The 13,914-nt window shown below is 41.3% G+C and overlaps 1 protein-coding gene across 2 annotated transcripts in view; it reads right to left on the reverse strand.

Annotated features, from left to right (window-relative positions):
• Positions 1 to 13,914, reverse strand: part of FREM1 (FRAS1 related extracellular matrix 1) — a 225,320-nt gene that overhangs the window by 166,770 nt on the left and 44,636 nt on the right. For both annotated transcript variants that reach the window (XM_077475118.1, XM_077475120.1), the window contains exons 3-5: positions 12,084 to 12,178; positions 6,821 to 7,122; positions 5,325 to 5,524 (exon numbers count right to left, since the gene is read on the reverse strand). In XM_077475118.1, the coding sequence (XP_077331244.1) occupies positions 5,325 to 5,524; positions 6,821 to 7,122; positions 12,084 to 12,178 (597 nt within the window). The remainder of the gene's footprint in view (positions 1 to 5,324; positions 5,525 to 6,820; positions 7,123 to 12,083; positions 12,179 to 13,914) is intronic.

Consider the following 13,914-nt stretch of genomic DNA (forward strand, 5'->3'; position numbering starts at 1 on the left):
TATAACAAATATTTAGCAAAGCACCATCTGGATGAATAGATTACTGACAGATGTAAAGCAATACTAGAAAACAAATAAACAAAACCATAACATGCTAAATACTGTAGCTACAATGTTTCAAACGCTTTACTACACGTTTAAACAATATGCTTTATTTCCCTAATCTTTTCATACATGCTTGTACATTACCGTAATAAATCTTACATAATACAATCATTTGGTGGGAGAGTCACCCACGTTTCTGGGCTACATTTATTCATCTATATAATGTGGTTTACCAAGAAAATATAGTAAACTCTCCTAAAGTGACATTCCTTTCCATGCGCCCACAAACTCTATTTGCGTCCAAAAAGTCTATTTTCAATTTTTTTTTCATTTTTGCTGCTCGTCAGGCAATACCTAAGTAAAGAAATTTATCCTAGGTCTCTAATCGAACCAAATGGCTGGATTTACTTCATGATATAATAATACTTTTGGAATGACTAGTGCCCACTGACTGAGATACCACAGAAATTATTTGCCCAGCTGGGAAAATATATAACGATTTGTAGCCTTTTAAAAGCTACCTGATCCACCATTATGCTGATCAAAGGAGTCCTATCTCTTAAATTCCACTGAGCCCCTACCATTGCTTATTCCATGTTATTAATTTCAATTTCATAATTATTCAATTTCTGCCTTTAAATTATCTTGACTGCCACACAGGTAATCTTTTCCTTTCCTTTTCTTTTTTCTCTACAATCCTCCCTTTTTTTTCAATTTTTTTTGTTCCTACTTCCCAATCATATACCAGCTCCACTTTTTCGCTTATATCTTTGATAGATTTCTCATTACACACAATTTTCACCCTTTGTTTCCTTTTCCCCTAACTGTTCGTTTCCCTAACCCTGTTACATAAGATGGGATGCATGTCTCAATGAATCCACCAGTTTATTTAATTTTCTTGATCTGACCTTGGAGGTACTCCTTTTATTTATTTGAATGTGTTTGACTTGATTATGATAGCTCAAGCAGGTTATGGTGAGTAGAGCCAGGCCCATGGAAGGAAAGGGGTGAGCAAAACCCCTTACTGCAGCAACTTTTGTAAAGACAATATAGATAGGAATAATTCTGAAAAAACAAGGATCACTAAAACCAAAATAAAATTTCAACCTTGAGTATGCATGTTTAAAGAAAATCTGAGATCTGAGAACAAGTAAAGATAGAAGGAATACACAAAATACCTTTATAATAAAGACATCAATACCAATACACTTTTTTTGAGGCCATCTACATAGATAATCCTTCAATGATGAAAAATATTGCCATACTGACACTGAGATCAATGCCAAAAAGAGACAGCTATAGGAAATAATAACATTGCATCAGAAATACTGCAGCAAGTGAATAAGGCTCAGTCAGAGTGCTGATGAACCAATGGCAACAAATTTGGAAAAATACTCAGTGGATGACAGATTGGAATAGATCGGTTTCTATTGAAAATAACAAAAAAAGGACACCTGAAAGACTGTTCAAACTAACAATTTTCTTGACATCACATATCAGAGTAGTCTAAGGACCCTAAATGTAAAGAAAATTACAAGTTGTACAAGCTGAATTTAGAAAAGGCAGAGGAACTAGAGGCATTATTGCAGATTATTCCATGGTGGATAGTTGAAAAAGAGAAGAATGAGTACAAGAAGGTCATCATTTGCTTCACTAAACAGCAAAGCCTTCAACTCTGTTGCATCATTCTTATGTAGAACCTATATACTAGAAGCCACATTTATGACAGAAAATAGGAATAAAGATTGGTAAAGGCTGTATACTGTCACTATACTTATTCCATCTGTATAGAGATAGAGGAAGATGATAGAGATTTCAAGATTGTTGAAAGAACATCAACAGTCTTTGATGTCTTGATGACACTATGTTCAATGCTGAAAATATAGAGGATATCAACAGCTTCATAGAGAAAGTTAAAGAATAGAGTGAAAGGATAGGATGTCAGGTAAATATCATGAAAAGAAATTTTTGGCAATCGAAAAAGACTGCTAAATTAAGAGTTGATGGTGAAACCATCAAAATAATAAAGAGCTGCCTCCTTGGATAATATTGTTAGCAACAAAAAATCCAGCAGTCAAGTAATACAACACAAACAGACAACCGAAAGAGGATGAAAGACCTACAACAGATCTTCAAATACTGTATACTCATGTACAGTATCTAAAATTGCAATCATTTTTGTCTAGTTTATGGTAATTTTGTCTTTCCTTGAGGATGTGGAAGCTTGAAAATAAAGAAGCAAGATAGGAAAAGCATTGCTTCCTTCGAAATTTTATGTTGACAAATAATTCTAAGAATAATGTGAGCAGCAGTAAAAATGAGCAGTAATCAAATTAAGCCCAAGCTTTCACTAGAAGCCGAGATAACTCACAAGGGAATTTTCTCCACAGTTTCATGAATAAAATGAAACTCTGCTGACTTTCATCATCCATCATGCTTTTCCTGGCATTTAACTGGGTATTCTTTGCGGAGTGAAAGTTCACCACAACCACTAAGCTCTAGGGATAATTTCTTTGTAAAGTCCAACTTCTCTTGCAAAAGGCCCAGAATATTTGCCTTTAGTAAATCAATTGTATTATGAGAAGAAGCAATTCATTGAAAAACTCAATTGTTTTTCGAAAACAGAGTGCCTACTGTAGATATAGTTACAGAAAACATAAGTACTTGAAAAGAGTTAGGACCTAAATAGAAGACATCATTTTGGAGCTGACTCTGACTTCATGGCACTTAATAATAAAAATTGGATTTCCATGGCTCTACCCACTATCCTAGAATGAGGACAACCCCTGTGTTTTTAGGATTTCCTTTAATTAGATTATGTGTACATTTCTATTTTTAACCACTTGCTTACTGGGCACTTAAACCCCCCTCAGTCCCAGACCAATTTTCAGCTTTCAGCGCTGATGCACTTTGAATGACAATTGCACGGGCATACAACACTGTACCCAAATGAAATTTTTATCATTTTTTTCCCACAAATAGAGCTTTCTTTTGGTGGTATTTAATTACAGCTGGGAGTTTTATTTTTTGCTAAACAAACAAAAAAAAATGCAAAAAATAAAATAAAAAATCATATTTAATAGTTTGTTATAAAATTTTGCAAACAGGTAATTTTTCTCCTTCATTGAATTGCGCTGATGAGGCGGCACTGATAGGCTGCACTGGTGGGCACTGATAGGCTGCATTGGTGGGCACTGATAGGCTGCACTGGTGGGCACTGATAGGCTGCACTGGTGGGCACTGATAGGCATAGTTAAGGTGGCACTAATAGGCACAGATAAGGCGGCACCGATGGGCACAGATAAGGCGGCACTGATGGGCAAAGATGGGCACAGATAAGATGGCACGGATGGGTGGCACGGATGGGTGGCACTAAGGGGCACTGATAGGTGCCACTGATAGATGGGAATGATGGGCACTGATAGGTGGCACTGATAGGTGGCTCTGATAGGTGGCACTGCTGGGCACTGATGGGCGGCACTGCTGGGCACTGATGGGCACTGGTAGATGACACTGATGGGCACAGATATGTGGCACTGGGGTGCAGCACCTTTGTTGAGGCAGATTGTGGGCACTGCTGGGTGGCACTGTGGGCACTGCTGGGTGGCACTGTGGGCACTGCTGGGTGGCACTATGGGCACTGCTGGGTGGCACTGACAGGGGGGGACACATTTTTTATTCATGTGGCACTGGCAGGGGGCAGGTGGGCACTGGCAGGGCTGGCCGTGATCAGGACTGATGTCCCGATCACAGCCGCCGGTGATCGGCTCTTTTTTTTTCTCCTCGCGCTGTCAGCGCGAGGAGGAATAATAGCCGATTACCGGCTCCGTTGTATCACATGATCAGCTGTCATTGGCTGACAGCTGATCACGTGATACGGGATCGGGATCGACCCCTTGCTCGGATCGGTGATCAGGCGAGTCTCATAGACTCGCCGATCACAGAGCGCGCCGCGCGCGCCCCTCAGGGGGCGCGCAGGCCGCTCATGCACGGGACGACGTCAATAGACATAGTCCCGGCAAAGGAGATCCGCGCTGTAGCCGTCATTTGGCTATAGCACGGGTCTCAAGTGGTTAAAGGCATTAATGTAGCAAATCTAGAGATGAGAGATGTAACACCTTTCAGTCACATTTTGGTCTGCTTCACATAAGATAATCAGCTATCCTGATTCGGTCTTCTTCCAAATATCACTTCATAGCAATATAGTCTAATGACACCAAAATACCATTCAGATAGTCTTCTTCTTAATACCACCATAGTTCTGAAACCAATGTCTCCCAGTATAGTCCGAGCCAATGGGGTGAGAGTAGCAGGGCCTCCTCTCTCTCTCAGGTAAATAATCACTGACACCACTAATTTATTTCCCTCCAACTAACCATCAACAAAAGAAAGCACTACACTAACTACCAATATAATGGGCAAACACCCAGATGTAATGGACTAATCCTCCACTGACCACTGGTGTAAAATTCACCATATGTGTTACAATCTGTGCAATCAGGTGGTGATGTCTGGGAAGCGATAAAGCGCATAGGGACAGGAAATTTTGGGGACGAAATTTCCACCAACTGGAACGCATGCTGGCTTCTGACTGGTTCAGAGCAACGAGTGCTCCCATACAACACCGTCGACAAGTCATTCGCCCGCCAGGGGTGCACCATTATGTGTGAGTGCAATATATTTGATGTATTTCGCCACCATTTTAATTAAAGGCATACTGCACTATATTATCTATTCTGGTTCCTCCTTTCTGGTGAACATTGGGACTACTGTAACCAGAGGATAATGTGAAGTGGAATAAAATTATATGCACTACTTTACCATTCTAGGGGTATTACTAAGTGGCCAACAGTATCAAGTGAGTGCAATCTCAGTGGGGGCACTAGTGGTGAGGCTGTGGTGGTTATTTAGAACACAATTACATTGAGTATTATACAGTTGGAAGAAGAAGTAGCCATTCCATGTTGAAGCACTTGGTTTTTACGGACTGGGACATGTTTTAATAGACTTATATCACTTTCAACTATTTTATTGATTGAAACATGAGCAATTTATTTTGAAATATCCAAAGTGGATACAGCACTTCATGTATTAGCTTATTACATCTTTCATGAGTTTTACATATTTTTTCTGGTCTTTGCACAGAGTATAGGAGTTACAATGCAATGGTATATTAATACCTTGTGGGATTTCAGACAATAACATTGCACAGCACATTTCTCTTATATTTAAAGTTTTTACTTTCAGACATTAGCTATCTATTTTGTATAGCACAGTACCTTGTACAAGGATCTGCTTCTTGTGTCAATAAGATCCAACCTGATGGTAATATAATCAATGTTTGGTGATGGCGGATCTAGGTGCTGGTACCTTATACCCATGAGAAGAAAGTCCTCACAACTGGTTTTTATGGTCTTTGTCAGTTTATTCAACCCTGTAATGCAGTCACCACGCTTGCACAATGGACCCATCTTCTGGTCTGAAAAAAAAACAATGGCATTTTTCATTCTTATGCAGAGCTAAACATCCACTGCTGGAATTCTTTGAACATTTTCTTTAAAGGATAACTTAAACCAAGAACAAACATGTTGCAGAATACAGTCTTAGATGTGGTGGCTGCATTTGTTTTCTTTTTTTCCCAAGCTAAAAACATTTTCAGCAATGACTGAAAATACCTATTGATCTTGCCAATAATGCAGTGTCCTTGTCACTTCCTGTGACCTGCACCAAAGAATATCTTCAGCTCTACTATCTTCTAGCTATCTGCCAGAGATTTCTGTTTGACAGGTGAATGTAAATGAAGGGGGGGAGGGATAGTAAAAAAACAAAATAAATAACATGGGGTCTCCCCCAAAAATTCATACCTGTCAGGGCTGGACTCAGCCCATCCTTCTTCTGAGCTAATCGCTCAGCTGTTGGTTAATTGCCAGCTCTTATCTCTCCACAGTGAATCACCTGTTGATGATATTCTGCTTGTCAGTCCTGCCTACTTAAGCTGATGATCTCTGCCTTCTCCTTGGTCAACATCACAGAGACTGTCCTGCATTCCTGTTAAAGACTTCCTTGGATGGCATTCCTTCTGGCTCCAGATCCTGCTTGCTGTTTCACTACATTGATCTCTGGCTTCCCGACTTTCTCGCTTGTCTGACTATCCGTTCCGGTTACTGAACTTTGGCTATGTTTTGACTAAGTTTGTTCTATTTACTTTTATTATTAAACAAGTGTGATTTAACTGCACTTCTGTCTCGGTCTGATTCATGGTTTCTGACAATACCAGACCCTCCAGATCTGGTATGGATTTTAAAAGGATGCCCTTAAATAAAAAAAAAACTGCATGGGATCCCCCTTATTTTATACCAACATCAACATGTTTTCTCATGCACAGAACATCAGATTAAACCAGACCTTTCCCTTTCTTCTTGAACCTCCACCCCTTTTTTCGTAATTAAGGGGCTATCTACCTCCCTAATTTCCTCTAACCCCACTCTACCTCTAGACTCTCAAGGACCAAAATATGGCCACATACATATAGTGTGCATTAATAAAACATAAATGTGGAATATACAGTATATTACTTTTACCTACTAAAGAATATACAAATATATGAATCTCCTTATGGGAACTGCCATTTGTTGTACATCTAACTGACAGATCATAGGCTTTTGTTACAGTTTAAAACTTAAAATAAATGCTGTAAAACACTAAACTTATTGAGTTCACTTTGGAAAAAATATCCATTGTCTCTAAGTGCCTGAATTATTTTGGTTTTCCTTACTGGAGCTACTGAAGTAACTGGGTGGGTGGTCTCCTCGTGGTTGCTCTTTCACAGGATCTCCAGTGACCAGTTGTCCATGAGCTGGCAAATGAGATTCTATAGTGGCCACTCGAATAGTGCACTCCAGATTCATTCTTTTTTCATAGTCCAAGGTCATTATGTTCTTATCAATAACATTTGATAGTCCATAAAACTCTGTTACTTCCAGTTTCTTGGGTCCCAAGTTTATGATGTTACAGTCTGGTTCAACTAGCTTCACCCTCAGTATAAAGTTTTCAGTAATGGTTTCATTTTCTGTAAACCTGCAAAAATAGCATATTTATGTTTCTGTTTAGATTTTGTTACAAAAAAATAGACCAATCATACAATTGTCAATATTTAGTAATGTGTTTCTTTTGTCTATAACAGGGGTCTTCAAACTTTCTAAGCAAAGGGTCACTATCCACCAGACTGTAGTGGGCGGACTGTGGCCATTGGGAGTACAAAATGTCACAAAGTCAGTGGAAAATGCCCCATTGTTTGTTTCAGTGGGAGTAACTGTGCCTCATCATTGGTGTCAGTGGAATTGTAACCCTCACTAGTGTCATTGGTCCCCATTGGTGGTGTCATTGGGAGGAATTGTGCCCATCATTGGTGTCACTTGGTCTTATTGTTGATGTCATTGAAAGAAATTGTGCCCCATTGTTGGTGTCATTGGGAGGAATAGTGGCACTTCATTGGTGTTAGTGGGAGGAATTATGCCCCATTGTTGGTATCAGCAGATGAAATAGTGCCCCAAAGGCTGGAAAAAAGCAAGAAGAAAGGCCACATCTGGCCCTTGGTCCACAGTTTGAAGGCCACTGGTCTATAACATGCACTAATGATAATGAAAACTAAATCTTTCAGATGTTTTCTAATATTTAATCAGTACATATGGTTATTAGAAATTATGTTCTGTGTTTTGGAGAAAGTAAGGGTTCATTCACACTTATGATTACACCCTGTCTGTGAACAGCTGCAGGAACCCCAGCGGGAGTAGGCCCATTGAGAGCAATGGGAGGCTGCTAGCTCTCAATTATTTTGAAGGAGGAATTTGTTCAAATCATCTTTGGCCAGCTTTATAGTAGCTATGATAATTTTACATATTTTTTCCACTGAAAATGTGTCAGCTAAGACACACAATCAAGGTAACTGCATTATGCTTAAAGCGGTTGTATGCCCTTTTTAGCCTATAATAAGGCTTACCTGAAGGCAGGGCCAGACTTACTATTGGGCTTGACTGGGCTCAAGCCCAGGGGCCCCGCCCAATAGGGGGCCCCGCAGCCCTGCCAAGATACATAGCTGAACCTGTCACTCAGGCTGCTTTCACACTGGGGCGGTATTCAGGCGTTACAGCGCTAAAAATAGCGCCTGTGTAACGCCTGAAAAAAACCGGCCCCTTTAACTCCAGTGTGAAAGCCGGAGGGCTTTCACACTGGAGCGATGCGCTGGCAGGACGGTGAAAAAAGTCCTGCTAGCCGCATCTTTGTGTATTCACCGCTCCTAAACCGCTCCTACCCATTGAAATCAATGGGACACCGCGGCAATACCGCCGGCAAAGCGTCGCTGCAGCGGCGCTTTGCGGGCGAGTTTAACCCCTTTTCGGCCGCTAGCAGGGGTTAAAACCACCCCGCTAGCGCCCGCACACCGCCGCTAAAACGGCGGTAAAGCGCCGCTAAAAATAGCGGCACTTTACCGCCGACGCCGCTCCCGCTGCAGTGTAAAAGCAGCCTCAGAGGGACACTGTCAGCTGCTAGCCTAGGAGATTTGGAACAGCGAGAGAAGCGGGGGTGGGGCTGTGCTGTGAACACTGGGGGTGGGGCTGAGGAAATGTGTAAGAGTGAGGGCTGGAGGAGCAAGTCAGTGTTTTGTGCAGCAGACAGAGTGTAACTCCCCTCCCCCTCTCCAGCCCGCCACTTTGGACTACACAGGTGGTGAATGGGGGAGCTGGGAGGGAGATGCACAGTACCTGAAGCCTCAGGAGGACATAGCAGAGGAAGGTATGACTATAGGAAGATCCTGCAGCACTGAGCACACACATCATTCTGGTTGAATGGGAAGAAGATGGTGGGGAGTGCTGCATAGGCACATGTAATGCTGGCTGGTCAGTGTCCAGAAATGTGTCTTTAGACAGTGCGATGTTACTGATCATCTGATTTTCTTCATAGCTGCACACTGTGATCAGATCTCTGGAAGTCCAACCAGCCCCTGGCATTCTGTGCCAAGTGAGGTCACACTTGGTTGATTGTTAACCATTTCAGCACAGCTATTTAGCCAGAGCTCTCTATGTGCTGCACAGTTTAATGTTTTTGTGAAGGATTTACTGCTGATTCAGGCTAGAAGTTTCACAGACCCATTAACTGTTTACTGTCCCCCACTAACCCTGACCAGATCACTATTTGTAAGAAAAATGTTATTTTGGAAATTAAATGTGCTGCTGCCTTGTCACTTGGTTGCACTTTTCAAAGAAGGATTACTGACTTGATCTTACAGAACCAGTTTAAATAGAATGTCACAGTCCTGCAATACTATATATATATATATATATATATATATATATATATATATGTACACTGAGTTCAACCATATCTGCAGTCTGTGACCATCCCTTGTACCGTGTCTGCAGTCTCTGACCATCCCATGTACCGTGTCTGCAGTCTCTGACCATCCCATGTACCGTGTCTTCAGTCTCTGACCATCCCATGTACCATGTCTGCAGTCTCTGACCATCCCATGTACCGTGTCTTCAGTCTCTGACCATCCCATGTACCGTGTCTGCAGTCTCTGACCATCCCATGTACCGTGTCTGCAGTCTCTGACCATCCCATGTACCGTGTCTGCAGTCTCTGACCATCCCATGCACCGTGTCTGCAGTCTCTGACCATCCCTTGTACCGTGTCTGCAGTCTCTGACCATCCCTTGTACCGTGTGTGCAGTCTCTGACCATCCCTTGTACCCTGTCTGCAGTCTCTGATCCTCTCTTGTACCCTGTCTGCAGTCTCTGAGCCTCTCTTGTACCCTGTCTGCAGTCTCTGATCCTCTCTTGTACCCTGTCTGCAGTCTCTGATCCTCTCTTTTACCCTGTCTGCAGTCTCTGATCCTCTCTTGTACCCTGTCTGCAGTCTCTGATCCTCTCTTGTACCCTGTCTGCAGTCTCTGATCCTCTCTTGTACCATGTCTTACACATATACAACTCACATCACTCACACACACAGCCTACATAGGCTGTATGTGAGTGATATGAGGTGTATATATGAGACATAGGCTGCATATGAGTGACATTATACACACATACATAGAAAATGTTCACACATATATTAATGTGTCATGTGGGGGGTCTTGTTGCGTCACCTCCCTGAAATTAGTTTTTGCAGGTTGGGATTAGGGATGAGCTCCGGCGTGTTCACACACTCTATGTGCAGAGCCCGCCAGGAAGTCAGCGCAACGCAGCACACATCGAGGCAATGTCTCGCTGCCTGTGATTCGCGCAGCGCTGTGCCGACTTCCTGGCGGGCTCTGCACATGGAGTGTGCGAATACGCTGGAGCTCATCCCTAGTTGGGATGTCTGTGACTGTGAGCCGAGCCAAGTATACTCGGCTACTCTCGGCTCCACTCGGGACTGCGAGCAGACCAGAGACCTGCAAAGATACACAGGACTCTGTATCTCTACGGCGCCATTTTTAAACTTCAAGACTGCAATGACAACAAGGCTGCAAATGACACTGACAAGGCTGCATTGATGGGCATTTAAATGTAAAGGTTTTTTTTCCTCAAACTTCCCTCCTAAACTTTGGATGCGTGTTATACGCCGACACGTGTTATACGGTAATGTATAGCAGGTAGGGCCCGAAAGTGACTCAAGCCCAGGGGCCCTGACCACCCTAAGTCCTGCCCTGCCTGAAGGTAAAATTAATATCTCCTAAACCTGTACGGTTTAGGAGATATTTACTTTGCATGCAGCCGATGACGTCAGTAGGGCATGCGCTGTGAAGGCCCGGCTGAAGGTCCGGCAGACGTTGCAGGACCTTGCCGGGAAGAAGACTCCTGTGTGCATACGGGAGTGACATAATCATGGCTTTGGCCACTCACAGCGCCAGAGCTGCGATACCTGGTAGACACGCAAGGGAACATGTCAGCTCCCTCAGCGTGGAGCGGCTTCAGATGTCCAAGCCTTGTTCTAAGGTGAGTATTTCATAATGAGCTAATATGCACTGCATACTAGCTCATTCTGCCTTGCAGGTTTTTTTGTTTTAAAAAAATGGAAATAAATAATCTGTGCGGGTATACAAATGCTTTAACAGTGAATGAATCATTATAGGAGATACAGCACACAGACTTCCAGCAGGGAATCTTATTAGGTAACTAAATTACCAGCTGTTTAATATAAAATATAATATAATATAACAATTTGAATGATAAAAGTGCCAGTGCACTTTTTGTCTCTTTTCTAGAATAGCTAAAGCCCTGTCAAAGATTTGCAATGGAGCAAACAATGTTCCTGTTGGTTTCCGCCTAGCATTCTTAAGTTTCATGTGCATCACTAGCACTTTCTGCATAGTATTCTATAGAACACCTTTGCTTTGCCAAAATGTGTTCCCAGATTAGTGAACCACCTTACTGATAGCAGCAGTAAACCACAGCAAACATACCACTAAAACAGAGTTTTTAGCAATGGTACATCTCTATTTAAAACACTGCACATGCCTAAAGTAGAACTATAGGCAAAACTTCTTTTTTCATTTTGGATAGAGTAAGGAAGGGTTATAACCCCCGTAAAGTATATTGTTTGCAATCTGTATCCCATGGTGATGTCCCATACCCAAACAAGAAGTGAGAGGAAATCCCTGCAAAATAAAGGTTCTCTTTATTATTATTTATCTTTTGGGGTCCCAAGTCATCAGAACTTGTGTCCCCATTGGAAGATTTCCCCTCTATTACATTTCTGGCGACAACACAAAATTTGGGATTTTATTTTACTTTCACTTTCATGATAACAGTAAGCAGGACAAAAAGAGAGGGTGACACAGGGGCTAACAGGCACACAGACAGCAATAAAAACTGACAGATGTTTTAATCCCTCTCCACTCTATCCAAAACTAGAAAAAAAAAAGTTTTGCCTTTAGTTATAGTTTGAGGAACTACAAGTAGATTGTACACATAATATTAAATATGCATGTCTCTTACATACATCATTTAATTTTGTGGCACTATATCAATGATCATAAGAATACAGCCTGGACTGACCTGTAAAGCCTGAGCATAACATCATCTTCATGTAAGATTGGGCAACCATTGTGAACATACTGTACTTCTTTAGACAGAAAATGGCAGTCAAATACCTAGAAAACATAGTGGTGTAAACGATTAGTATATTACATTGCAAACTGTGTACAAGGATGTGTATTATTTGCATGTACATAATGTAAAGTATACCTAATTTGCACAACATAATATATAATGCTTACATGCACTAGAAAACATGTATTCATTGTAGAAAAGAAGTCACGATGTTACCCAAAGTAACCACTTTACAGCTTACAGTAAAAGCTAAAATTTTAAGTAGATGTTTATGGAGGACAAAGCATTTTCTTTTTAGAGTTTTTTTGTGTTTTTGTAAATTATCCCTTGTCTTGTAAATATGAATTAATGCATATTACCTTATAATAATGATACAAATTATGATAATTAAAATGCTAATTATTAGCTGATAGCAATAATAATAATAGTTAAAAAGCGGTGTCAAATTGTATTTCTTTTGTGCATTTTAGCATTGTGATTATGCCTATCAACAATGCTCTTATTGTCATGACAGATTTTCTATAAATGCGGGGGAAAAAGCACAAAATCACACATATTCAAACTTGGGATTTTCAAACTAAAGCTATGGGTTTATTTTTATTGCCAGCAGGGGGCAGCAGTGCATTTTCCAATTAATTGCATGATGCTTCTGTAGCATGGTTGTTATGACATACATAAAATTTAATTGCTATTAAGGCCAAAGCGTTTCTTTATTATTTTGAATGTAGACTGTAATACTTACAGTTTTTATTGTTTTGGATGATACAGTGTTCTTCTTTCCTGAATCATATGTCATAAGTGTCAATATTTTGTGTCGCCACCATTATTTTCCAGCACTACCTTAACCCTCTTGGGCATGGAGTTCACAAGTTGCCATTGGAGTCCTCTTAAACCCCTCCATGACAACATCACAGAGCTGGTGGATGTTAGAGACCTTGCGCTCCTTCACTCTCTGTTTGAGGATGCCCCACAGATAGGGTTTAGGTCTGGGGACATGCTTGGCCAGTCTATCACCTTTACCCTCAGCTTCTTTAGCAAGGCAGTGGTCATCTTGGAGGTGTGTTTGGGGTCGTTATCATATTGGAATACTGCCCTGTGGCCCAGTCCCCGAAGGGCCATTTTATTAAAAAGACTATGACTAAAACTAAATTGAAATTTGACTTCAAAATAAAAACTGGTCTGTAGTGCATGTTCATACCTCAATACCATAAATAATAACATTAGATTTTTCACTCCAGCAGTATATAATGAGTTTGGAAATTGTAGAGAATGGTTAATTAATGCATTACAATTTAATTGCACCCATTAGATTTAAAATTAGTTTTAGTCGACTAAAATGTACAGAGATTTCGTCGACTAAATACAACTAAAACTAAAATAATTGCAGAAGACTAGAATGGGACTAAAACTAAAATGCAATTTTAGTCCTAAGAATCAAAATTTGCTGCCAAAATTAACACTGGAAGAGATGAAAGCTGTGGATTAGGGTGCTGAAGTGAAATGTGGAAGGGGGTAGAGACAAGCTGTAGTTGTGGACTTGAGGTGTAAGCTGTGAAAGGGGGGCAGGTGGGGGGATGCAGAGTTGAGTTGTTGACAGGGGGTACAAAGGTGAGTTGTAGGGATGCTAAGGTGAACTGTGGACAGGGATGCAGAATTGAGTTCTGGGCAGAGGTACAGAGGTGTGCTGCAGAGAGGGGAAAGAAGTGGTGTGCTGCAGACGGGGGAAAGAAGGGGTGTGTTGCAGATGGGGGAAAGTAGTGGTAATTCTGCCACATCA

This window comes from Lithobates pipiens, unplaced genomic scaffold, assembly GCF_037356315.1.
Source record: "Lithobates pipiens isolate NorthernLeopardFrog02 unplaced genomic scaffold, aLitPip1_a1.2 Scaffold_13, whole genome shotgun sequence".
Taxonomy (NCBI): domain Eukaryota; kingdom Metazoa; phylum Chordata; class Amphibia; order Anura; family Ranidae; genus Lithobates; species Lithobates pipiens.